The following is a 27,104-nucleotide window of genomic DNA, read 5'->3' as shown; positions in this document are numbered from 1 at the left end:
CCCCTAGGCTAAACATCCTCTCCAACAGACATCATGTGACCATAAGAGGAGCAGCGCCGAGAAGGGTCCAATCCGGTCCCAACTCCCAACACTGCATCCACACGTAGCGTCGCTTACACGGATCTGGATCCCTGTAGCGCGGGGGCGTACTTAACGCGACATTGTAAGGCATGTGGATTGTAAAAAAAACATAGGGTGAAGATTAACCAATGCGGACGCAATGTCAGAAGTTCAAAACCCTGGATGTCTCTTGGAGAGGATGTTCAACATAGGGGTAAAACCCTGAAAAATCATTGAGAATGATGTTCAAAACCTTAGCTTTGTGTTGCTAGGAGAAGGTTTTCCCATCGAAGAAGGGGCAAAACGATGGAGGTAACATAAGGGTTCCCTGTACATAGCCCTAATATGCACTATCTTCACCCTATGTTTTTTTTCACAATCCACATGTCGCCTCGGGCTACAGATCGTGTAACCATAGTAATTAAATTCGAATTTGAAAATTATTCGGATGAAGAATTATTTGGATTAATGTGTCCGGTCAAAAAAATAGAAATAATAAAATTTGAGTTCAGATTTAGATTCGGGAATTATTCGTTTACAAAAATAAAAAGCAGACAACAAATTCAAATGTTATTTTTAATATTTGCAATACCTGTTTCATATTATCTATCAAATATCATATGTACATAACATACAAATGATATAAAAATTAAAATTTTAAATTTTAAAGATAAAAATATTATATTTGGCTCTCTCTCTCTCTCTCTCTTTTCTAAACTCATTTCCTATTACTCAAATAACTGAATCAGAGAAAAAGAGATTGAGAGTGGCGACTGAGCACAAATTTAACTAAACCCACGTCATCAACCATGCATGTTCACCTTAAATATTAAAAAGAGAGTAATGACTGTAAGACTTAGTCAAACTAAAATGGGGTGAGAGATTACCTCATGAAAGATAAGCTCTGTCGGTTTCTATTAAAAAAAAAGAAAAGTAACATTAGGATAATAAATGCATAATAATCACATTATTTTCTAAAGGCTTATTGATTTATTCAAGATAATTTTTTTTATGGGATAAAATTAGGTTATAATTCGGATAAAATTCGGTTAGGTCGAATTATTTATGAATTTTAAAAAAGTCTATAAAATTTGAGAATTTTTTATTTGATTTGAATTCAGACAGAATTATTCGTAAAATTCTGTTTGTCAAAATTATTCGTGAATAATTCAAAGAATTTAATAACTGGGCGTGTAATACACCCTCGAGCTATAAAGGATTCAGATCCCGACATTTCTATCCGACAACTTATCAAACACATTATGAGCATCCGCTATGCGGCCACATTTTGCATACCTATCAATCAGAGATGAACACAAAAAAAATCCATAACAAACCCATTAATCGTAACAAATCTAAAGATTTAGGTATTAATATCGGTATCGGTATCAATATCGAACAATACTGATCTGGATCTAATTAATGTATATCAATCACTTTTACCTTGCTTTTAAAAAAAAATTTACTGTTTTATCCTGAAATGATACGGGTAATCGATTTGATCAGGTTTGATATCAGTCTGAAGACTTTGAACCATAGAATCAAGTATCAGTATCGGATCGGTCAGATCGGTTGTATTGGATTGGTATCAACTGAGAACGATCCTGATACCTGACCGATCCTGAGATGGGTATCGGATACCGATCTGACCCGATCCATTAATTTTTTTTTTTAAACTTAAACTTCGGACGAACAGAAGAGAGAGAGCTGCGGCTATGCCCCTGCTTCTGCCCGAAAAACTTTTCTTCTTCTTTTCGTTTGCGACTGAGAATTTTTCTTTGTCATTGACGACTGCAGCGGCGGCGAGGGTGAGATCTCCCTTGCCCTATCTGTAGCGAGGCAGTGAGGGTGAGACCCAAGCCTTACTTGAACGTGTTGAGAGGGAAACGAAGGAGCACCACTTCCTGTCAGTATGGACCTGACCCAGCGGCTTGGGTGGTGTGGGGGTGCCATAGCCGTGTTGGCCAGGCAGTAGCAGAGGCGGAACTGCCCGGTGGGCCAAGAGGAAGTTGGGGAAGAGATAGGTGCTCGCCGCCTTCAAATCGGGGGTTCCAAAACCCAAGAACTAGAGAATTAGGAGGAACGGAAAAAAGAAAAAGAAAAAAGGAGGAACGGACGAGAGAAGAAGCGCAGGCGTTGTAAGTTCTACGAGGGTTCAGGTTTTTTTGGATTTAAAAAAATAATAATAAAAAAAAAATACCGATCCTAGCCGATACCATGACCGATCCGGGAAAACTGTATTATTTCCGATCCTTATCGATAGCGATCCTTATCGTATCGGTTTTTCCTGTGACCGATACCGATTCCGAGTTTTAAAACCTTGGTTTGAAGTGTACCCAAGAGGCCAACGGTCATAGAACCCTGAAAACCTAAGAAACAAAAGCCAATCGATAGTGAGATTGGAGTAACCTCTGTGAACTTCCTAAGGGAGGAGGCGACCTCAAGTTTCGAAGGTGATTGTTGGAAGCGCATTCGGAATGGAAGACGACGAAGAAATCCACAGAGAAGATCTTGTTCAGAAGTTAGAAGCTGATTTCCCTCTTAATATGGAAGACGACGACCTGGGTAAGTTCTTCTTTTCAATTTCTTGCACTGGAACTATTATTATTTGTGTGTTTCAACAAGGGATTCTTAATGTGAACTAGTATTTTATTTTTCTCTTTCTTCTGACGATATTGCATACATCCCTGTTTGTGTTTAATAAAGAAGAAGATGCAAATACAGTAGAGGTAGACGATAGTGAAGTGCTGGGAAAAGAAAGCTTGAAGGTGGTAGTTAAGACATCTTACGATGTAAAATTGAGAGAGCTTTTGCGGAATATACACTCAACGGAATCTAAGATATACTCAGAAGCTTCAAAAGAATTCAGTAGGCTGCTAAGAAGAGATTCTGGTGGTGAGATGCTTTATCAATATGTGCAGGCTTCGCCCTTGTGCTCAGAGCTCATGGAAGCTTGGAAACTTCGGCAGGGGAAACCTGGACTGATGTATGTTCTGTCATTAATATCAGTCATTTTGGATCACCCTGATGGAAAATATAAGTCAGATGATATTGAGAGGATCACTATAAGCCGGAGATTGGACAAGTTTGCTCGTTTGATTATTGAAAACAAGATGGAAGATATTCACACAGAGCTGAGCAGCAAGGAAGCAAAACGTCAAAAAGCAGCATTATTGCTAATGGCTGCGATTGTTAGGCGTGGTGTGGGTTTAGCTTCTGAGGTCGCTAAGATTTTTGATTTTAAGCTTCCAGGGTTTCCTAAGCTCTCAGAATATCAACAGAAGAAAGTTGAGAAGAAGGGAAAGCAATCAAAGCATTCGACAAGACGATCATTTATTGAATTTTCAATGTCATTTCTGGAGATTGGGAATCCAAGACTTTTGAGGTGGGTCTTACAGCAGAAGGACATGTATTCGGGTGTTCTACGTGGTCTTGGCAGCGATGATGATGACACTGTAGTTTATGTGCTCTCAACATTGCGAGATAGAGTGCTCACCCCAGAGTCCTTGGTGCCTCCGGGTCTTCGGAGCGTTCTCTTTGGAAGTGTTACTCTGGAACAATTAATTATAATTTCAGGGAATCAGGTTGGTGGGCTTGCTGCTGATATTGCACACAAGGTTCTAGTTATGGTTTGCACTGATCCTTGCAACGGTTTAATGCCTGATTCTAAGGTGGGTACAAATCCATTAAAGGGTAATCTTAAGAGACTATTGGATGTCATGAAGAAGCTAAAGGCAACAGAGATCACTTGTCACAGAGAGCTACTTCTGGCTATTGTTACTGGTAGGCCATTATTGGGTTCTGCATACATGGATGAATTCCCATATAGTCTTGAACCTCGCGCATCATCTACATGGTCAGTTTCCTATTTAGAACAGTTTATGCTATTTGTCAATATTTTCTTCTCTCTTAATGTGAATTTATTTTGTTAATCACTTGCAGGTTTGCTGCCATATCCTTGGCAGCTGATCTGGTTTCCTCAGCAGTCACTAGTCATCCTTTTAGTTCCCTTTCTTCCCAGTCCCAAGATTCGCCTTCTCTAGACAGTTTGGAGGTACAGTGTATGTTGAAATGTGTAGTTCCCCGTGCATTCAGTCGCATGGTTATCAACAGGGGCCTACTTCACTCAGATGCTGTTGTAAAGCATGGATCTTTAAGACTTCTTCTGGAGGCACTGAAGTCATTGGCTAGGTTACTTGCTGACTGTGCTTCCAGTAACCGAACATTGCAGAGTTGGGTATCTCTCAAGCAAGAAATTCAAGATGAAGCTAGAGCTGTGCTGCCTGATCCTCAAGTGCTGTTGAAGTTGCTTTCTTCCTTGAGTTCTAGCCATTCCACAGCTTCCAAGACAAGGTTAAAGAGAGCAAGACAATCTGAAGACTTGCCTGATGTTTATCATATGAATAAAGTGAAGAAATTGAAATCTGATATGGTGGTTGGGGATTTTGATATCCTTATAAGTGGGATAAGCACTGACTCTGAGACTGCTTTACTAGGTGAGACTGGAAAAATCACAGGATCCTTTACCGTGGAGGAGTTGGATGATGAAATGGATCCCACAAAGGTTATATTTGGAATATGGGGTTTAAATGGGTGCTCAATTCTTGGGGATGAACTGAATGATGTCGACGTATACTTCCACTCAAAATTGCTTGATGCGTTAACACTATATCTTGTAAGTTTCACTTCGTAAGTTTTTTCAATTAGTAAAACCATGATCCATCATAGTTCTGCTTTTAATGGATCAGCCTGAGTATTGTCTTTCATCTTGTTATCTTTAAACTTACAAGGAGCAGTAACCTTGGGATAATTGGTTGTTTATGTGATGCTTTGGCATGATAACTTCTTCTTTTAATCAACGGCGGGGAAGATTTATAGTAAAGAAAGTCTTGTAGCACTGTCTATTTAGTCACTTAGTGATGATTGGTTTATAAGGATTTGGTAAGATGATTTTCCACCCCTTACTCTATCATAGGTAACATCAATAACTTCATATTGATGTTATTGCAGTTTGCTCTTACTTAGCAAGACTTCATTTGAAAAGTAAATTTCGGAAAAATGGGGGGATGAATGTGGGATTTAATCATGAGGAAAGTCATCTGTTGAATTTTTTGGTTATATTTTTTTTTAAACATATTGGTTTATTCCACTATAGGCAAATGAAAGGGTGATCCCCATATAGGAAGGATGCATTTCTTTTGGGAAAACCTTTGTTCGGATCTGTGTCTATTCTTAAGGGGCTTTTGTGTTTCCATTTCTGGTTGTGTTATCATGAGCACTTTGGACTGATACAGATCAGGATTTGCACTTTAAGTGTGGCTTTGTGGACTCAGAAATTCAAGATGTGGATCTCTTGTTTAGATGTCTTAGTGATGCCTTTTTTTATGGTGCCCATCAGCACTGGCCTTAAGGTTTCAAGTCTTTTGTGATATGCAACTTGGATCAGTACAGGTGGGATAGAAACATTGCCACACAAAATCCTGTAGAAAATATTGATCCCTTTCAAATGTGTGGCTTTTGGTTGAGAGACCTTGAGAAAGAAGATAAATATGTGATATCCACCAAAAGAGAGGGGAGTACTATTATATCTTCTTTTTGGTGTGTGCCTTATTTTTGGATCTTGGAAAACATTGGCCTTTTGTTCATCCAGTTTGAGTATGCTGTTAAAGCCTGTTGTCACTTTCTTCAATTGTTTGGTCTAGTTAGGTTACGAGAGAGTTGTTTGAGGTGGCATGGCCATGTTCAATGGAGGCCTTGGGATGCTTCAATACGGAGGAGAGATTTGATTAAGATTGAAGGAACAAAAAGAGCCAGGGGTAGGCCTAAAATAACCATAGCGGAAGTAGTGACAAAGGACATGCTTAACTTAGGCCTGTTTCATAGATGACTTTGAATAGGGCAGACTGGAGGGCAATGATCCATGTGGCCAACCCCATTTAGTTGGGAAAGGCTATGTTGTTGTTGTTTGGTCTAGATAGGGTGATTCCTAAAGACATAGTCGCTCTAATATGCTTCTAGCATTGCTCCCCAATTGCTGAAAGGGAAACTTTCTTTGGAGATTGTCCTTTTTGCTTCTTTCTGGATCTTATGGGAGGAGAAAATTGCATATATTCTTAGGATTGTCTGAGGCCTGTTTAGGAGGTTGAAGGCATGGTGTCTGTTAGAATGATTCATTGCACTTCTTTGAGGTATTTCAGTCTGTTTCTGTTGTTTGATAGTGGTGGACAATCATCTTCCCCCTTTTTGACCATATTAATCCTCCTCTCCATGGCTTCTTTGAGTTCAATCTTGATTGTAGTCGAATGGGAATTCAATATATTAGGTATGGGTTTTTTTTAGAGGCAATGCTACTTTGCTGATGTGGGATTTGGCACAAGGCTTAATATAGTTATTGGTGGTGTTAAGTAACACCGACTACCAATAACTTGATAAATTTTAATGTTCAACACACCAGGAAGCCCAGAACTCAGTATTCTTCAATAAAACTGATTCAGAGGCTTCAATATGCAATAGAATCACAAACAAAACCTATCATAATATGCTGAAAATTAATGAGTTTTTGCCCTTCAAATTAACAACATTCTAAGGTTATTCTACCCCATAAATAAATGTATTTACCCCAAGCTTTAAGTTTCATAGTGATCTTTTCGATTACAGGATTTCTAATGGTCAAGGATTTAGGTTTCGCCCCTACTGCCAGGCCAAGATAGTTGAAGCTCAACTACAGGGCATCCCATGTTCCAGCCCCCCTATATAGATTTGAACCACTTCAAAAACTAGAAACTCTGTCTACAGCTGAAAGTAGAAAACTGTAGCTAGTTGACAATCTCAAGTGTTATTCTTATGCTTATATAGGGGAACTTACGGATTTTGGTCAGTTCTTGGAAGGCAGGACATGATCTTTTTCTGGAACAATAAGATCTTGAATGCTTTGAGTCACATGCAAATGAACTACTTTGTCTGAGGAGGATGGTCCTGCATCATTCAGTAATTTTGTTTACTGTCCTAGTAGGTGAGGAGAAATCCTTGAATGGATGAGTTCTTTTCTCTTTCTTATGGCCATGATTTTCCTCTCAGTAGAGCTTTTAGACATCTTCTGGTGGTGGGTGACTTTACTGATATTATTGGTTGGATGCATAAGGTTGATGGGATTCTTGGAAATGTCCCCATTTAATCGGGAGGGATCAATTCATAGCATCTTCCAGAAGCTCCTTATTATTGTGAAAGCCTAGTTTGATGAACTTCCTAGCACATGTGCTAGCCAGATGGGGCTTTTAGGTCTTTTATCATTTTTGGGTAGTCTATTTCTTCATATATATATATATATATATATGTTTCTGGTTAATTGCTTCTTGTTGTGTTTTGCTGGTAGTATTCTCTTCTTAATAAATTTATCTTTCCTGTATTCCTCCGACACTAAAAAAAGTCCTGTTGTTCAATATCTCTGACCATGTTAGCTTTTTCTTCTTCTTCTTTCCTTTTTTTTTTTTTTTTTTTTTTGTGGGTGTTGGGTGGTGGTGGTTGTATTTTACAATACATAGGCAACAAATTGTGATATCATTTTATATTTGTACTAGTTATATTTTCTTAATAGTGACCAATTTTCCTCTTGCAGCGAACAATGCCTATTGCAATGGAAAGATCATTTGATTTCTTTAAGCTTCTTCCTGGTGATCCATTAGGTTTACCAATTATCCTGCAGCAATCCTTACTCCACCTCTTAGTGGAACACATTGGCGGGTCCCCTGTGAATGAGGTTTCCACCAGAATGCCTGAATTGATGTACAGGCATCTACAACCATTCATTAACCTGTTGATGTTTGCACCAGTAAGAGGCATAAAGGATCAGGCATGTGTCCTGGCACGGGAAGCGATGTTAAGCACTGGTGCTTTTGATAGATCCATAAGCGAGATTGATGCATGGTTCCTATTTTTACCAGGTTACACTAGAAATACATCTTGGGGAACTCAGGAGGTTGAAGTTTTTCGGGACTTGTCTGCAGTTGTTGTTCCATTCCTATGTGATGCTGTGTCTACCATTGGAAATAACTTGTACAAGTATTTGGATCTTATGCGTTCTCTTATCTCCAATTTAAAAGGTTTTGAAGGTAATTACAAGTTTGTAAATTCATATTCATTTTTACTGTACTGATGTAGTTTTAGCTACTAGAATTTGGTTTCCATTTTAATTCCTATTTGCAGCCATACATGGCATTCTAGCAGGACAGAGGTTGTCTGTCTCATGCTTTATTTAGGGTCACTTAAGCCCTTCAAGTTTTAGCTGTCCAATCTATAGCCAAAACTTTGGTGAGGATGGTGAAATGTGTACGGAAACTGGTTGGAGTATCTTGATCTCTAACATCTCTTGATTAATATATGATTAGGGGCCTGGAAGAGGGTCCATCTTTTGGATACTTAGGAAGCTCTTGTTAGGCTGATATTTTGGCTATTCTCCATCTGAGAGATGGCCCACTGATTAAACGATCAGGTCTGCTGTGAGGCATGACAGGCTAAGAAAAAAATGTAGGTAGCATGCTCAGTAATTTTAAAATTAATCTTTAATAGACAGTTAGACACATTATGTATATGCATGGAACCACAGAAAATGTTAGCATACACATGGAAACACATATGATAGATAACCATAACCGGCACTTCTCATAATGCTTCAGTAATTTAAAATATGAAATCAATACTGCAAATATTATATTGTTGATTGGTGTCTACATAAAAATGATATATTCAGAAAAAAATGCAGATAGAATATTTTTTAATCTGAGTTTAAGATATCTGCATAATAATTAAAAAAATGGTAATTTAGGGTATCCATTCAGCTTATATAAGTTGATTAGTTTTATTAGCTTATAGATTTGTAGTCCTTGTTTTCTTAGTAAGTAAATAAAATTTATCAAACAAAACCAGGGGTGGATTGCAAATTCGCAATAAATGTAAAGGAGTAGCTCCTTTTTGGATAAGCAAAGAAGAAGAAAAGCAGGGCTGGTTCCCGTAAAATATGCAAAAGTTGCAAAAAGAATACATCCACAAAGGCAAACAAACAAGATACTTGTAAGCCTCAAGAAACATTCGTAATGTCTATATGCCCGCACACAACCCCCCCCCACCCCCAAAAAAAAAAAAAAAAAAAAAAATGAAGAAGAAAAAAAAACTACTACCAGTAGCTTACTATGCACAAACCACAGTTGTCAACCAAACCTCTGTAGGTTTTGACACATGCCGTTTAGATGTTGAAAACTGTCAAAACGTGATTTTTTGGGCCTAAGTTTATTATTGCCTATAAAAGGGGGACTTGGCCATTCAGAGAGGGGTTGGAAAACCTGAAAGGAGAGGGGAACAAAAGAAGAGAAAAAGAGAAGAAGAGAAAGCAGTGTTGATCTTGGTACCTTACACTATTTCATTATGACTGTGGGAAGAGAGAGATGATTCTTTTTCACAAATATATTATTGGCTCATGACGTGTATTTTATATTGGAATGGACATGTTTGACTAAGGAAGTTGGAGGCATGAGTAGGGAAGATCTTTGCAGCAACTGGTGCCTACCTTAGGCAGTTGATTACCATATCGACTGTATTTTTGGTACGTAAGGTAGAAAGTTGTAGAAGACTCCATTTATATATCTTTATTTTATTGATATTGATATTAACGAAAATCTCTTTGATTGCTGATCAGAGTTGGAAAAGAAAAAAAAAGCGGGGGGGGGGGATAGTAAGAAGATTCTTCACCTAAGTCCTCCAATATATGACCATTGGCCTTTTGGTATTTGAATTATCACGAAATAATTTAGGGAAAAAAATATGGGTCACCCATGTAGGTGTCCAGATTGTCCGCTTTTCAAAATTTTGCCTGAAATTCAATCTTTTACTCTTCCACGTAATGACATTACCCCAATAGACGCTATACACCCTCTAATAGTTCTGTGCACCCTCTTCCTAGTCCTTGGTTTTTTTAATGGTTTGTTTTGCCTCCTGGCCAACTTGAATTGGCTGAAAGTTGCATGTGGTCAGGGGACCTTGAACCAACCTGTCCACAAGATTTGGGCCCCAGTGGAGCTCCTACTTGGCAGATATTTGATGCCAGGTAAGGTTTAGTAAATGTCCTCTCATCAGTGCCCCATAGCATGACCCAATAATTTATAACCTTGGTAAGACTTGAGTTCTAACAAGAAATATATTAGTTAACAGGGTGATAGAAGTGGTTTGATTAGGTTAATTTGCCCCACCAATGGATTGTGGATCCTCTTCCTTGCCACCAGCTTCTTTGAGAAATTCTCCATAAGCTGATCGCTTCACTCAATGATCCTAGTATTGCCACCCAGGGGCATTCTAGATACTTGAGAGGTCATACCTCCTATTGATTTCCAAGAATAAGATCAAAGAGAGGTCATATCTCCTATTATGGAGAATTTCTTGGAAATTCTCCATAAGCTGATTGCTTCACTCAATGATCCTAGTGTTGCGGCTCGGGCATTCTAGATACTTGAGAGGTCATATCTCCTATTGATTTCCAAGAATAAGATCGAAGAGAGCAGTTTCCTCTTTATCTAGATAAATACATGCCAGACTTCTTTTTATGCTGGTTCTTTTGCATTGAGGATTGTTTTTACTTCTTTTTTGGGGTAGAGAAGCACTGGAGATTCTTGATGGTGTTGTCTTGTGCCTCATGAAAAATAGTGATGTCACCAGTAAATTGGAGCTGGGCTATTTTCACCTTCCCTTCCAACCTGACACTAATCAAATTAATGTCATCTGATTTGGTTACTTGTCACTAAGAGAATCTCCCAGTACAATGCATGGAAAAAGTGAAAGAAGTTCTTCCCATCTAATGCCCTTTTTATATTCGAAAGATATGGTGAACTGTCTGTCATTTTTAACAAAATATTACCATTGATTTGAGAAAATAACATAACTGTTGAACTAGCCAGATCACCTGAAAGAAAGGTGGATTAGTTCTATTGTTTTTAAGGCTGATTGTTTCTAATAATTAGCAAATTTTGTTATATTTCTGCAAATGATGAGAGAGAAGTCCAAAGCAAAGATGAATTTGCATGAACTTGGAAGCTTAAAGGAATTTCAGCTCAGATCTATAAGATATAAAAGAAAAAAGGATAATAAATGGATAACAAAGTTACATGGGAGGACTTCAAAAGTGATACGTAGACAGAGTGAGGACCAGAGTTTGGTAGGTTGTCTGGAAAGATGAACAAGCAAATTCTGCATTTAGAGATGTTTTAAAGTTTGGGTTTCCATCAATTTTCGTTATTGTTAAAATAAAAATGAAATCGTATCACATATTGCTTCGTAAAGTTTATAAAATGTATTAGGTTTTTAACTTGTCCAAAATCAAAAGGAAACGTTGATATTCTCTTCATCTAATCAAACCTTGATTTTGACTGCCCTGCGTGGAAAGTTTGCTCTGCTTGGGTAGTAGGTGAAACTTTGAGTCCCAAGAAAGAAGCCGGAGAAAAAGAAAAATGAAAAAAAGGGAAACCAGCCTGCAATCTTCGCCAACACTATCTGTAAATGTTACAGAGGCAGTGATTAGTGAAATTCCTCTACCTTTAAGCTACGTTATACAAAAATATCAATGTAAGAGCACAAGTACCTTCACATGAGTAAAGTTGAGCAGTAGAAAATTCCATAGTTCACTGCATTCTGATAAGCTCTAAAATTTTGTTATCTTTCTCTAGCTACTTGAGATTGTGTAAATGGATTTCAATACATATTTGGAAACTTGCTTTATTCTCATCAATTCTATGTTTTTTTTTTTAAAGAGGCATGTTTTGGAAAATGTTTTGGGGTTAATTGCTGGTTTTATTCATAATTCTGGAAATTAATTACATTCTCTACTTTTTAGCATAACTCCGAAATGTATGATCTACGTTTTGATGTCCGCCATTCTCCGTGCAGATATTTCTCCTGATTTCAGTCCCCTCGTCATCTGTGTCTTACAGAAGTGCCTAAGGTTGCTGGATGCTGACTCTAAGACTTTCAAGTTATCTGAGAAAACAATGATTTCTACGTATGTGTGCAATACCTTAAGTTTTCTCTTACAGACCCAGGTAAGCATTTCATTTACCTTCTTTAGTGTCCTCTCTTGGGTACGTAATGTGATTTAGAAACTGATTTTTTTCCAGGTGGAGGGAGGATTGTTATCTGCAGTGATTGAATTTGTTTTAACTGAAAGATTTGAGGGTTCTGTTTCAATTGATGGCGATTCAAGGAAATTTCCTTGTGAGTGGAGGCCATTAAGGAATTTATTTCTCTTTGCACAGAGTATCTCACGTAAAGAAGCTTGTAATAAGATGTGTTCAGTAGGTCAGAAAACAATGGATACAGGTGGTGGTTCTTTGGTCAAAACACTTGGGGAAGTGAAAAAGATCATAAAAAGTGCCAGTGGTGAGGGATTAGTTGAAGTAGCAATAGCTTTTTCTGCATCCATAATTTGTGCAACATGTGATGAGATACTTGAATACTTTCCTTCGGTTTTAACTGTTTCACAGCACCTTCTTGGAGCACCTTTGCCTTTTCTATTGACTAAAGTTTTCCTGGAACCATACTTTATTGTGGATGTTGCTAAACGGTGGCCACATATGCTCTTTTCTGGTTTGGAAATGGTTGGGGCAACGAGGACTGGTGGCTCCAATAATATCACACAATTCTCTTCTGCTGGAGAACTACTTTGTAGCCTGGACTTTGATTCAATGGAGTCTATTTCAGTGGCATTCAGTTTCTTTCTGAAGCAGGCATCTTTCTATGCATTATTTCCAGCAATTGTAACCATTGGCAGTTCTGATTTGTCAGATCCAACCAAAGAACTTGACTTGCTTCTTGCTAAACTATCTGAAGGATCACTTGATGATTCCATTGCCTCATTGCGCCTTGTACTGTTCTGGGTCCATCAGATACAATCATCCCTCAGAACTGAATCATCAGGTAAACTGGAACAGCTCTTGGAAACTTGCTTTATCCTCATCAAGAATGTGTTGCAACAACTTTTGGTTGTGAAACCTTATATAGATAGTTCAACTGCTAGTTCGAGATCTATCTTTGCTCCATATATTCCTGAAGTGGTTGAAATCATCTTTCATCATCCTGTTGTGGTTACATCCTTGTCAAGACCATTGTGTTATACTGAGGAACTTGCGAGTGAAATCTTTGGGGACAGTTTAGGTGATTTTCTTAGTTTTTCAAAGCAGAGGATTCATCCCTTGGACCATCACATTTTGAATATCTTAACAACAGTTTGTGAGTACCTTTCTTCATGCAATGGCCAGAATTTTGTGCCTGAAGTTCATGATACTTCCAAGAAATGGGTTGTTAAGGCTTTTGAAGTGTTGTTTTTGAGATTGTATCTAGGATTTAAGGAAAAGTTTGATCTGTGTGTTAGTGCTAAAAATCTGATGCATCTTGTCCCAACCTTTTACATTTTTCATGCCCTGAGTCGTTTCATATCCCCTTTTCAGTTGTTTGAACTTGTGGAGTGGATATTCAGTAAAGTCGATTGGGATGACCCAACAGTTGGGGAGTTTTTCAAGGTTTCAGCCCTCTCCGTTGGAATTTATATTGCTGCTTGTGCCTTTGACATGCTATCCAGTTGCTTGTACCAACCAAACACGAAGGTGATAACATCCCATTGGTTTTGGGATGTAGAGGGAAGAAATTTTGATGTTGCTCTTCTTGAGAAAATTTACTATAGGGTTGCTGAATTTGCCACCTCTATCAGATTAGATTGTGCAGATTTATGTTTGTTAAAAGCTGTAAATGCTGTGTATAGACAGAAACACATGCAACCTCAAAGTTCTATGCTGCCGTTAACCATGGAATTGTCGAGGGTGGTTACAAGCAGTCCTTTAGCACTGCTTTCTCATTGCATTCATAGGACTAACAAAACCAGAGCGAAATTATTGTTTCTACTCACTGAAGTATGCCCTCTGCATTTATCCCACTTTGGTCAGATTTTTTTTTGTATTATGAGTAAAGATTTGTCAGTAGCCGGCTGTCCAACAGAAATGTGCTGCAACACTGCTCTTTCAGATGAGGAATTTCTGTTGTTTTTACCTACTGTTTTCTCATACTTGAACTCCAGCCTCGTAAAATTTGGGAAGCATCACATCAAACAGTTTGAAAGTATAACATCATTTTATTCAAGAATTCTCTTGGCCGGTTTCTTGAATTGGAAGAGCTATGTGTCTCAGCACATTTTCATTGAAGGATATGATGATTTGTTACCTTCCTCTTCCGAAGAGCTTCTTAATCTTGTAAATGGAAGTCTACTTGGGAAAGCAATTCTTATGTTGCAGTACTACTTCTCTTTTAATAGGGATTCAATAAGGATTGATTCTAGTTATCTGCATTCTGGTCCTCATGATGATTTACTAGAATGTGATACTAGTGAGATCAATATATGTTCCCTTAACCAATTATTGAACTTAATAAACAGAATTGTTGCAAAGATATCTTTTTCAAGGATACTGTTATTTCCTGAGGACAATGTAATTCAGTCTCTGCCAACAAAGGCAGATGGGGATCTGAAGGAGTCACCTTTGGGAAGAGGATCTAAGAAAGAAGACAGGCAGAGACTAAGGTTTCTGAATGTTTTGGTGAATACATGGCATAGGATTGTTAGAATCATTAACAATTCTGAAACCTCAAAAGGTACTGAGGGTTTACAGTTGATCAAGTTCTTAGAAGCTTTTGTTTTGAGAAGCATATTTCAATTCACTGAAAGGATGCAGAGCAATCTTATCCAAATGCATTCTCTTCCCTTTTTAGAAAAGTTCACCAGATTATGTCTTCTTCATAGGCTTGAAGATCCTGCAACTATGAATGTGCTCTGTGGTGTTCTTACTTTGCTATCTGGAGGGAAATTACCATGTGCTGTGGCTTTTGAGTTGTTGCTTGCACATTCTCAATTTGTCCCTACAATCCTTTGGAGTGACTTAAGCTCTGATTCTTCTGGTCTTTCATCTTCTGGAACTTTACTGAGACCTATATCTAGCATTCTGAAATCATTCTTTTTTCCTTCTAAAAGTGGAGCAGATGGTAAGAGTGGTGTTGACACATCTGCTTCATACCAGAAAAAGTTGGCCGTAATTAAGTTACTCCGAGTTCTGTATCATCTGAAGGGTCACCAAGATAGTCTTGATTCTGGAAAAGATTTTGGCATGAAGTCCAGAGAACTGCTTTCTTTGCTTTTATCTTGTTACAGGGCCACTCTCAGTGAAGTTGACTTGGAAATATTCAATCTCATGATTGAAATTGAATCTATTGAAGGATCAGATTGTGGAAGCATTGTTGAAATGGATTTCTTGTGGGGAAGTTCTGCTTTAAAAATTAGAAGCGAACAGAGTCTGGAAAAAATTCTGTCGACAAATAATGTTATTGATTGTGAGACTGTCAAAGATCGGCGCAGAAGGCAATTTAGGGAGAACCTCCCTATTGACCCTAAATTATCTGTAAAGACGATTCTATATTTTCCCTTTGATAGGATTGCATGTAGTGGACCTTCAGACATGGAGAAGTTTCGACAGGATAATCTCATGGACACGCTTGAGGTATTTTTTGCTTTTAAGCTTTGAAGTCTATGAGTCTCTTTTCCATCGAGGTATCATAATATTTCATTGATTTTCATAATTTTTCCTCTAGTTCATTCACATAAGTTAAACTGTTGATGATATTGCCAGCAGATGCCATCTACAAGTGCTGAAAGGATACTGCGATATGATCCTGTTTTTATCTTGCGCTTCTCAATCCATGCTCTGTCAATGGGTTACATTGAACCCATGGAGTTTGCAGCTCTAGGCTTGCTGGGGATAGCATTTGTTAGCGTATCTTCTCCTGATGAAGGGATGAGGAAAATGGGCTATGAGGTCCTTGGAAGTTTCAAGAATGCTTTGGAGGTAAAACTGTCTTTCATCACACATGTTGGTTATAAAATTTTTCATGAAAATATGATGTTTTACTCTTTGATACATTTTCTGGTGTTTTCTTCATTATTGGTTTCTTCATTGAGAATGTATAGTGGTTGAGAGAAATTAACCAGATTGAATCAGGATGGTTGATATTCTCTGTTAATAACTTTGTAAGACTTTATGCTATTATGCCTGATTTGGAATTGGTGGGAACCAAAAGCGTGATTACTCTTGATTCTGCAAATCCCTCTTTAAATAAAACTCTTATGAAGCTAATACTGGGCATGCAATATAAAAAGTTTTGGAAATTGTATTGAATCACATAGGATTAAAATGGTCTTTGATGGTTACAGTTAACTGTTGTAATATGGGCTTTATGGGCACATTTGTCCTTATTTGTTATTTGAGGGCATAATGGTCTTTTCAATCTTGTAAAACCCTAATCCAACTATTATAAGTAGATGTGGGCTTGGTGTTAGTTGACACAACTCACAATTCCCAAATCAACTTGGTATCAGAGTGGGTAAGATTCCCTTTACCAAAACCGTAAGCCTCTCATCTTCCTCACTGCCGCTGCCGCTGCTGCTTCTCTTTCTCCCTCCACCATCCCTGCCTTCTATGCTGCACACCAAATCGTTGCTAGCGCCGTCTCCCTCTCGCCTTCCCACCTTCTTGCGACCTCTTCTATCCTCCTTTCTATTGCCTTGCGCCTCCTCTCTTCATAGGCAGCTTGCGTGACCCTTTTTTTCTCGCAAGTTTCTTCTTTTCTTCTTTTGGTTCCCTTTTGGTTGTTACCCTCGGTGGTGAGTTTCTTTCCACCAGGGGTCTTCTTTGCGGTTCCAACCCTACTTCTTCTACCCATATCTCTATGAAGAGAGATCTGGACACCAGTCGTAACTTGTGATTGCTCCTAGGACCAGCACATATGGCGTCTGAAGATTCTAGTACATCAGTTCCCTTGGATGGGGGGAGTCGTGGTTCTAATAGGACTACCCTTCATTCCCTACTAGCTCCATCAAGTTAGATGGGAGCAATTATCTGATGTGGTCTAGATTTTGCTTCTTGTCTATCAGTTGGCCATGGTTATTCTGGCTATCTTACAGGTGCTAATGCTCGCCCATCTACACTTGGTGCTCTTCAGGACAAATGGGATGCTGCCAACTGCTTGGTGATATCCTATCTCATCAATTCGATGACCCCCTCTATCGCTAGGGGTTACCTGCTACTAGATACTACTGCTCTTATTTTGGAAAGCGGCTAAAAAAACCTATTCCCAGGTGGGGAATACTACTCAGTGCCTTGAGTTGAACAAGAAGCTTTTTGGGGCTACCTGTGTCCCAATATTATTTTGAACTTCGTGGTATTTGGCATGAACTTGACTATTATGAGACCTATCAGCCTGCATGTGCTACTGTGTTGTAGGGTTCAGGAAGCGTGAGATGCCACGAGTCTATGGTTTCCTGGTTAGCTTGAATGTGGAGTATGATCAAATTCAGGTTCATGTGCTTAATCATGATCCCTTTCCTACTCTTGAGCAGGCTTATTCACTAATTCAGGCTGAAGAAAGTCATCGTACTGTTATGCTCCAGCCTGTCCCACAGGAACGCTCAACCTTACACATTGCACATGGTCCAATTTCTCAGCCTGTTGGTGATGTTGCAAGGAACAATGCTCTCTACAATTGAATAGATTAGTCAGTTGTCAAGTGTGACTACTGTGGTACGGAGAGGCACACTAGGGAGACCTGTTGGAAGCTCCATGGGAGGGCAGCCAATGCTTGTGGCTAAGGATTAAAGTATCGGTATCGGTTGGCCAAAATTAAGATATGTATCAGAGTGTATCGTATCGTATCGGAGATACGCTAAGATACACTAAAGATGTACATATAAATGGATAGGAAACACTTTCTTATACACTTTTGCATAAAAAGTTGTTTAAAAAAAAAGCTATATATAACATGTATCATGCATAAACACTAAATTGAGATTATCGCACTAAGAATCGAAGGTTTGTAACTATCTCATAAATGTAAAATCCTTGTTCCCGAACTTAGATAATTGGTTCTAGGCTACAAATCACATGACTGGGTCACCCAATTCTTGTTCTACATATTATCCATCCTCAGGTGAAACTAACGTTCGAGTAGCTGATGGTTCTCTATCTCCTATTGCTAGGATGGGTACCATCAAAAGCTCTCCCTTATTGTCCATTTCCTCTGTTTTACATGTTCCTTAGTTCTTTACTAATTTGTTATCAATTGGTAGTGTTACTCAAGATCTGAACTGTAAAGTCATCTTCTTTCCTACTCATTGTTTGTGTGGGGCTTTGTGATGGGGGCAACGATTGGTAGTGGTAGAATGAGTGTTGTTCTCTATTACCTTGACAATGGATCTACACTAGCCATTCGGCAATGCCTACACAGTCACATCATACAACTTCAGAGTTGCCCTTGTCAGAACTATATAGCCGGCATCGTCGTTTTGGGCACCCCTGCTGGGAACATTATCTAGATTATTTCCTGCTTTAGTTTAGCAATGTAATTAGATTTTGTTTTTTTATGATGCATGTGTTTGCTTGATAGACTGAAAATGTTTACTTTAGTTTGATCACAGAATCACTATTCCTTTTTCGTTGATTCACTCTGATGTTTGGGGCCTTGCCTGCCGTGTGTTTGTGACTAGTTATTAGATGGTTTGCTACATTTATTCATTGCCATAGTCATATTACTTGGGTATATTTATTACACCACAAAAATGAAGTGTTTAAGTGTTTTAAGCAATTCCATTACATGGTTAGAACTCAATATGATGCTCAAATCAAGATTTTGAGGACTGATAATGGTACTGAATATATGGAAGGTTCTTTTCAAACCTACCTTGTGAACCATGAGATCATCCATTAGAAATTATGTGGTTACACCAGCAGGGAATGGAGTTGCAAAGCGAAAAAACAAGCACTTGTTGGATGTAGCACGCTCCCTTATGTTTGAGATGCATGTCCCTACCCCATACTACAGTGAGGTAGTTCTTACTGCAGCTTACCTTATCAATCGGATGCCATCCCGTATACTGAACTTTCGGTGTCTCAGCACTTGTTGGATGTAGCACGCTCCCTTATGTTTGAGATGCATGTCCCTACCCCATACTACAGTGAGGTAGTTCTTACTGCAGCTTACCTTATCAATCGGATGCCATCCCGTATACTGAACTTTCGGTGTCTCATTGAGATTCTTATTTGTTCTTGGTCTTTTGTTGTGCCTTCTAATGTGTTTGGCTCAGTGTTCTTTGCTCGAAATCATCATGTCCATGGTAAACTTGACCCCAAGGGTCTCAAGTGTATATTTCTGGGGTACTCTGCCACTTAAAGGGGCTACAAGAGCTATCATCCTTCCCCTCTAGGCTTATGTTCATTACCATAAATGTGGTGTTCCATGAGATTGAGGCCTGCTACTCACCTCTTCAGGGGGAGACTTCTAAAAGAGAAGATGTTTCTTTGATTCCTCCATTTGATGGTCGTCCATTTATTCCTGTGGAAGAGGGAGAAAAGGACACTGCTGTGACTCAAGAGGATTCTATACAGGGGGAGCCTCAGTCTGCTCAGAAGGAGTTGTAGGCGTATTCCCGCTGAAGAAGAGAACTAACACCAATACTCACACTACTAATCTTGATCTACTCTCCAGGTATCCGCTTTCCTTCTGATCTATCTCTTGATATCCCTATTGCCTATAGTGATGGAGGGCCTGGAGAGACAGGGAAGAAATCCCTGAATGAACTTAGAGTTGCAGGGGAGAACAGAAGAATAGCACAAAGAGGGGGGACGGAAGGGGCCACACGTCTTGCACAATTGCACCATACTCGACACTGAAACCTTCAATTCAATTCATCATTCAAAATCTGTCTAATAAATTGGGTTACATGCCTTTATATAATAAATTTAACTTAAAACTTGCCTAATCAAAACCTAAAACTGAAATAGCAACTACTAATTACTTCATAAATTTTAACTAATAAAATTAGAAACAGAATAAAACTTAAAGTGGTAACTCCCTAATGGACTAACAACTACCCAAAATAAAAGATTACATATCTTCCCAAATAAAGTAACTCAAAATTTCATAAATAAAGTAAATCCTAAAATATTCTATTGATCCCAAAAATCAAATCAGATCTGGTTTGTCTCGGTTGAGATTTCCCGAAGGGTCAACCTGGTTCAACCTCAAATCTATATCAACTCCCCCGATGTTGAGAAAAACTTGTCCACGAGTTTTATAGAATGATAACAATAAAAACTCACGAACAGATCACGAACAAAAATCCATGATGTGAAGCTTTGGAGGTGCATTCAAGTCCAGAAAATCACAGGGAAGAATGAATTCATGATGGTGAACAATTGGCATTGCATTGATGTCCTTCATTATTTGATCCACAGTTTTCTCATTTTCTGTTGTCATCACCTGTTCCACAATAGGACGGTCATCCATTTGTGTTGATGCCTCTCGTTCATCTTGTGGTTGTACTGGGGGTATAACTTTCTTTGACTCAACCAATCCATGAAGATTAAACTTTTGATTCATGTGATATGCCTGGAGGGTGCACATATTGTTGTCTTGATTAAGGATGCCGTTTCGTTGTTCCAACCAACTTTGACCCAATTTAATGATGTGTTTAGGAGAGTCAAACACTTCACAAAAAGCACCATCATAATAATGAGAAATAGAAAATTCAACGAAGACATCATCTTCTCACTAAAAAATGATCTGATTGGTCTTTGACAACAAATCCACCACAGATCATGAGACAAAATTGTTATTTAGTCGCTCATTAATCAACAAAGTAGCAGGCTTCCCATTGGGCAACCGCACTAGAAATTTGAATACAAACGAATCCATGACCAATCCTGTGTCGGAATTGCTATAGGCCTCACAAAAATAAGACAGCAACTCCAATAATCAAGTGGGTGGCAGAACAGTAAATATGGAGGGTCAATTTTTTTTTCAAGGATGGCAGAATTGTAAATAACTGAAGTCCAATTGTCACTCAAAGATATGCCATGTGTGGGAAGGGTAAACTTGGAAGTGAGTGAAAAAATAGGACAAAAGATATTAAATAGAAAAGGGTGGGGTAATATGGGAAATAAAAGGAGCAAGGATTAAAGTATCGGTATCGGTCGCTGTATCGGTCGGCCAAAATTAAGATACGTATCGGAGGGTATCGTATCGTATCGGAGATACACTAAGATACGCTAAAGATACACACATAAATGGATAGGAAACATTTTTTTAAATACTTTTGCATAAAGAATTTGTTAAAAAAAGCTATTGATAACATGTATTATGCATAAACACTAAATTGAGGGTATCGTACTAAGAATTCAAGGTCTGTAGTTGTCCCATAAATGTAAAATCCTTGTTCCCAACCTTGATTTCCACTTTAGTTAGAGAGAAATATGGCTGACAGCAACTTTGGAACAAAAACCCTTCAAAAAATTATTTTTTTCTAAAAAATTACCCATATTGGCCATTATATGACCGTAGCGCCGATACGTATCGATACATACCGATATATATATATATATATCGATACTTACCGATACGTGCTGATATATACCGATACGTACCGATCGATACATACCGATACTCACCGATACGTACCAATACATACCGAAATGTACATTTTACCTCAATTTTATATTTTTCATAGAGTCGTATCGAGGCATGTCGTATCATATCGATGTGTATTAGTGGTGTATTGATGCATATCGATATGTATTGTAGGAAATATATCGATACGAAATGATTTAAAAAATTCAATGTATCGTATCGGTGTGTATCGTATCGGCCGACTAAATTTAAGATACGTATCAAAGGGTATCGTATCGGTATCGGAGATACTTAAAACCATGAAAAGGAGTAATTAAGAATAAGATTAAAAGATATGGGTAAAATCGGAAATAAGGAAAGATGAATCAAGGATGGATACCACACAGAACCATGTCTTCCTTAGGTGCATGGGAGAACAAAGGTGGGAGCTCTGGAAGGCCGAGGCGAGGGGCTATGGGCTCCGACACAATAGCAAGAGTGGATGATGGCTTCCATGGAGGTTCGAGTGGAGATGGTGACTTACGAGCAAATAAGGATCCCGTTGCTCTCTCTCTTCTCGACTTTTTTTTTTTTTTTTTTTCTGGATCTCTCTTTCTTCTCTTCGTCTTCTCTCTTCTGCCACGTCTCTTTCTTCTTTTCTTGCTTGACTGCAGTCGAAAACCCTAGGGGGGTTAGTTGAGCTCACGGCTGGGTGCTCCAATCTCCTCTTTTTTTTTTCACTTTTTGCTTGCGGAATCCTAAGTGAGGGGTTCAATCCAAGAGAAAAAGAAGAGAGAAAGGGTGGTGGGGATTTAGTAGGGTAGATTCGAATGGAGGGTGGGTTTTGGTAGGAAACAAAGGAGAAAAGGTTTTTTTTTTTTTTTCTTGGTTGCTGAATGGGCGGTGGTTAGGGAAAGACTCTATTCTCTGTTTGAACTTTGAACATAATTTGTTTTGGCTACTGTCAAAACCTTAGGAAGAAGAGAGGGTTCCAGTTGAGGGTCACAGGGGTAGAATTGGGGTTTGGGTTGGGACCGATGGGTAAGAAAGACTTTTTTTTAAATGGCTGTTCTTTGACATAGTAGAAACCAGAACAGAGAATGGAAAGGGGAAAAAATAGGGAACGAGAACGAAGGAGATGGATCCTTCGGCTCTGATACCACTTGATGGAGGGCCTGTAGAGAAAGGATATAAATCCCTAAGTGAACTCAGAGTTGCAAAGGAGGAGAGACGAATAGCACAAAGAGGGGTGGAAAGGGGTCACACGTCTTGCGCCATACTCGGCACTAAAACCTTCAATTCAATTCAATTCAATTCATCATTCAAAATCTGTCTACAAAATTGGGTTACATGCCTTTGTATAATAATTGAAATTAAAACTTGCCTGATCAAAATCTAAAACTGAAATAGCAACTACTAATTACTTCCTAGATTCTAACTAATAAAATTAGAAATAGAATAAAACTTAAAGTGGTAATTCCCTAATGGACTAACAACTACCCAAAATAAAATAAAAGATTACATATATTCCCAAATAAAATAACTCAAAATTTCTTAAATAAAGTAAATCCTAAAATATTCTACTGATCCCAAAAATCAAATCAGATCTGATCCGTCTCGGTTGAGATTTCCGAAGGGTTAACCCGGTTCAGCCTCAAATCTACATCACATAGGAAAGGAAGTAGGACTTGTACTTTGCACCCTATCTCTAACGTTGTGTCTTATAACAGTTTATCTTGTTCCATGGTGCTTTTGTGTCTTCCTTGTCTTTCTATTCCTCAATCCTGGCAAGCGGCATTTGTAAAACCTAGATGGAAGCGTGCAATGGATGAGGAGATGAGGGCACTTGGAAAGAATGGCACATGAGACTTGGTCACTCTCCCATTACAAAAGTGAACTGTAGGCTACAGATGGGTGTTTATAGCCAGGTAGAATGCAGACAGAAGTTGGAACTTTGGATAGGTACGAAGCAAGATTGGTGGCCAAAGGTTTTACTCAGACTTATGGGATTGACTACCAGGAGACCTTTGCCCTTGTTGCTAAAATGAATATGATTCTAGCTATTATCTCATGTGAAGTGAACTTTGGTTTGGAGCTACAACAACTAGATGTCAAGAATGCCTTTCTTCATGGTGAATTGACAGAGGAAGTGTATATAGATGTTCCATCAAGCTATCTAGTAGACCAACTCAAGGGAAGATTTGCAAACTAAAAAGGGCACTGTATGGACTAAAGCAATCTCCCAAGGTGTGGTTTGGTTGTTTACACAAGGCTATGTTAGTACTTGGGTTCACATAGAGTAATGCTGGCCACATCCTATTCATTAAAAAGGTGGGTGGTTACTATCCTTATTGTCTATGTGGACGACATAGTTGTCATAGGAAATGTCGGTTGAAATCTCTAAACTCAAGGCTACTTGGTAAGGAGTTTGAAATCAAGGACCTTGTGAAGCTGAAGTACTTCCTTGGGATTGAGGTGGCATGATCTACTAAAGGTGTTGTGTCGGGAACATGCCCACACTCATAAATTGGTTTTGATGATAACAAACAAATGGTCACTTTAACTATAGTTGTTGAGTGATGCTTAGTGTAAGGACATGCCTTGAAGAAGAACGCTCACATGTCAAACTCCAAGAATCCAAGCTTCAAGAAGTCAAGATATGAAACTTGTCTCAAGATAAGGACTTACAAATGAATTAATTGAAGGTGAAGTGCCAAGAAGTGGAAGAACAAATTGAAGAAGTTTAATGAAGATCTTCTAGGGTAGATTACATTTTCATGTAGTAATTGTACCATAAGGCACCACAAGGCAGATATTTACTTGGTTTGCACATGCCTACATCCATGGAGCAATGCCTCAATGGGCTTCATATTTGATCAACACACTACTTTAAATCACTACAACGACCTAGGAGCTACAAACCTACTTCCATGCTTGCAACAACAAAAGCTAGGGCTACGGATCCAATTTACCCAGGATACAACTAGGAGGGCACTACAAACGCCAAATGGAAGGTATATACAACTACCATGGACCTACAACTACACCCTGATACAATAAAAGTGTAGGTTTATAACTATGCCCTACAGTGCAAGCTCAAATTAGTTTAGGCAATTTAATTGAACACATTGCCTACACACTAGTACTTATGGATGGGAATACAAATAAGGGTTACCTCCAACCAACTTTGTATCCCTTGTGTTGCGGATCACCCCTTTCGAGTCTTCTTCACCACCAAAGCTTCACCCAATTTGCCACTTGGAGATGTTGAAGCAATGTACAAACCCTAGATTTGTACACTCTTCTTCTCCTCCTTCTCTTTCTCTTGTTTCAACCAAAACCCTTGATGATATCTTGTGAGCTTGAAGAATCCTTACCTTGTTTTGCTCAAACAATGGGAATCAAGGAGCTATTGTGGGGGTTCTCTTGGAGATTCTTCTTCTTCTTCTTCTTCTCCTCAAACCCAAACCCTTGGTGAAGCTTGGAGAGACCTTCCAATGTGGCACACTCGATGTCCTTGCTTGAAGGTAGTCTTCTAGGGTTCCTCTTTGAGACTCTCTCTTCTCCTTTCCTCTCTCTTCTTCTCTAGAGCTAATGAGTATAAGCCCTAAAACCCACTTAAGAAGGGTTAACAAAAGCCCCAACCCGAGCTCAGTCCAACCGCTCAGTTTGAATCAGAAACAGTCTAGCGGACTGACCTTTCCTTAGTTCGGATGGAATAACTTATTCTATATAGCTAAAAAGTATACAACTTTGATAGAAATATCCTTCCTCTAATTCTGCCTGGTATATGCTAAAAAATCGGCTCAAAGTCAATAAGAACCAAAATCGTCACTAGTTGACAGTTCACTGCAGATGGACTACCAACACCAACTCCAGATGTCCATGAAAGTCATTACCGGACAGAGTGACATACTACTTCTTCTCCATGGAAATGGCCATATCTTCCTCGTATAAACTCTGATTGATTCGATTCTGATGCAGTTGGGCAATGGATCTAGGGAAAGTTTAGCTTTGATTTGATTTCCTTTTGGTTTTAGAAACAATTTTTTTTGGTATTATTTAGCTTCTAATTTTAGATTAGTTTCCATTTTAAATTAGTTACCATTTTGATGCTTGAGTTTTCTTTTATAAGCCATGTAATACTCTAGTAACGGAGAGATTTTTTTGAATAATTGAATAAAATTGAAGAATTTGGATTTGAAACCATGGCTGCCGGTTCCCCTTTCTTCTTCCTCTAAAATTTTCCAGTTTCTTCTCTTCCTTCTCTTTTCATTCTCTTCGTCCTTTTTATTATTCTGGTTTCCATCCCTTCCCCTGTTCTGGGCGATCATCTCAGGCTTACGAGAAGTAATTGAATGAATCGATTGAGAGATTGTTTGAGAAAGCATGTGGTTAGATGTGCATGTGCGACTGTTCCCCTCTCCTATCTTCTTCTTCCCCTGTTTTCCTGTTCCTGGTACTTGATTCTGCTCTTCTTCTCTGCTGGCGGTAATACTACATACCCAAGAAGCTGCTGAAACCTTGTCCGCTACTGATTGAGACTGAGATTAAGGTCGAAGGTTGCTGCCTTGAAAGCGACCCAAACCTTATAGTAACAACTCCAAGGTCTTTCTCTGCTGTGAGAAATTAAGCCTGCAACAAATCTGGAAACCTACTCCTCCGCCAGGTTCAGTTCGACTATTGAATGCTCCTCCTTCAATCAAGTTTTTGGGTGTCCAATAGAGGGATTCAAGAGGCTTGCTAGTGGAGAACCTTCGTCTGAAACCAAAGCTTGAATCGTTCTCTTATGGCCGAGGTTTCCTGTTGATAGCAGGGCTGGGTCTATCGCCCCCTGGTGTTCCATTGAGAAGAAGGTGGGCTCTTTGTTGTTTTACTAGTTAATTTATGTTTTTCCAGAATTGCCCCTCTCTCTCAATGAATTAGGCTGTGTCCCATATTTAGTGTGTGCTACCTGTCTAATCCTCAGCAGTTAATTTAGATCCCACTTATGTCCTCTTTGTTTGACCGACTCATCTAGAAATTAGGAAATTTGTGGTTATTTACAACTCTGCCACTCTCTTTATAATTTCTGTTTAATTACAATACCGCCACTGCACCTTGGTTATTGAGTTCTCTTATTTGGGTGGGCTTTCAAGCGATCTGATTCCAGCTTTGGAATCCGGATCCGCATCAGATTCTTTTTCTACATATAGAAGACTCGAAGGGCTACATGTCTCTTGTTTACATCTTCAACCTGGGTCTAGTGCACGGATCCAAAAAATGAGCTTGAACCTGATTGATGTGTAGGACACTGCCTTTTCAACTTATGCGCTATGCCTGAAGATAATGCCATGATTTTACACTCCGATATCGGATTAGCATGATTCAAATTTCCTTGAAAAGCTAATTCAGAGATCTTTACTTCTCATCTTTTGAGCTACTCTAAATTCTAATTAGGGGACAGCTTAAAAAATCCCTGAGGCTGCTGCTGCATCACAAGCTTGCAGTTTTCTAATGTGGCATGGACTAAAAATTTGTAACAATTTTCTGCGTCC

The 27,104-nt window shown here is 38.8% G+C and overlaps 1 protein-coding gene across 3 annotated transcripts in view; it reads left to right on the top strand.

The window, feature by feature from the left end:
- Nucleotides 1-1,775: 1,775 nt before the first annotated feature.
- The window catches only part of LOC122059441, a 38,857-nt gene continuing 13,528 nt past the window's right edge, over nucleotides 1,776-27,104 (top strand). The window contains exons 1-7 of one of the 3 annotated variants that reach the window (XM_042622228.1): nucleotides 1,776-2,625; nucleotides 2,770-3,916; nucleotides 4,003-4,735; nucleotides 7,676-8,168; nucleotides 11,986-12,137; nucleotides 12,213-15,632; nucleotides 15,762-15,977. In XM_042622228.1, the coding sequence (XP_042478162.1) occupies nucleotides 2,538-2,625; nucleotides 2,770-3,916; nucleotides 4,003-4,735; nucleotides 7,676-8,168; nucleotides 11,986-12,137; nucleotides 12,213-15,632; nucleotides 15,762-15,977 (6,249 nt within the window). In that variant the 5' untranslated portion in view covers nucleotides 1,776-2,537. Of the gene's footprint in view, nucleotides 2,626-2,766; nucleotides 3,917-4,002; nucleotides 4,736-7,675; nucleotides 8,169-11,985; nucleotides 12,138-12,212; nucleotides 15,633-15,761; nucleotides 15,978-27,104 lie in introns of all 3 variants that reach the window. The other 2 variants (XM_042622227.1, XM_042622226.1) reach the window with 2 other exon arrangements.

Source organism: Macadamia integrifolia, chromosome 13 (assembly GCF_013358625.1).
Source record: "Macadamia integrifolia cultivar HAES 741 chromosome 13, SCU_Mint_v3, whole genome shotgun sequence".
Lineage (NCBI taxonomy): Eukaryota > Viridiplantae > Streptophyta > Magnoliopsida > Proteales > Proteaceae > Macadamia > Macadamia integrifolia.
The sequence above is the reverse complement of the archived record's forward strand: the minus strand, read 5'-3'. Positions and strand labels throughout refer to the sequence as shown.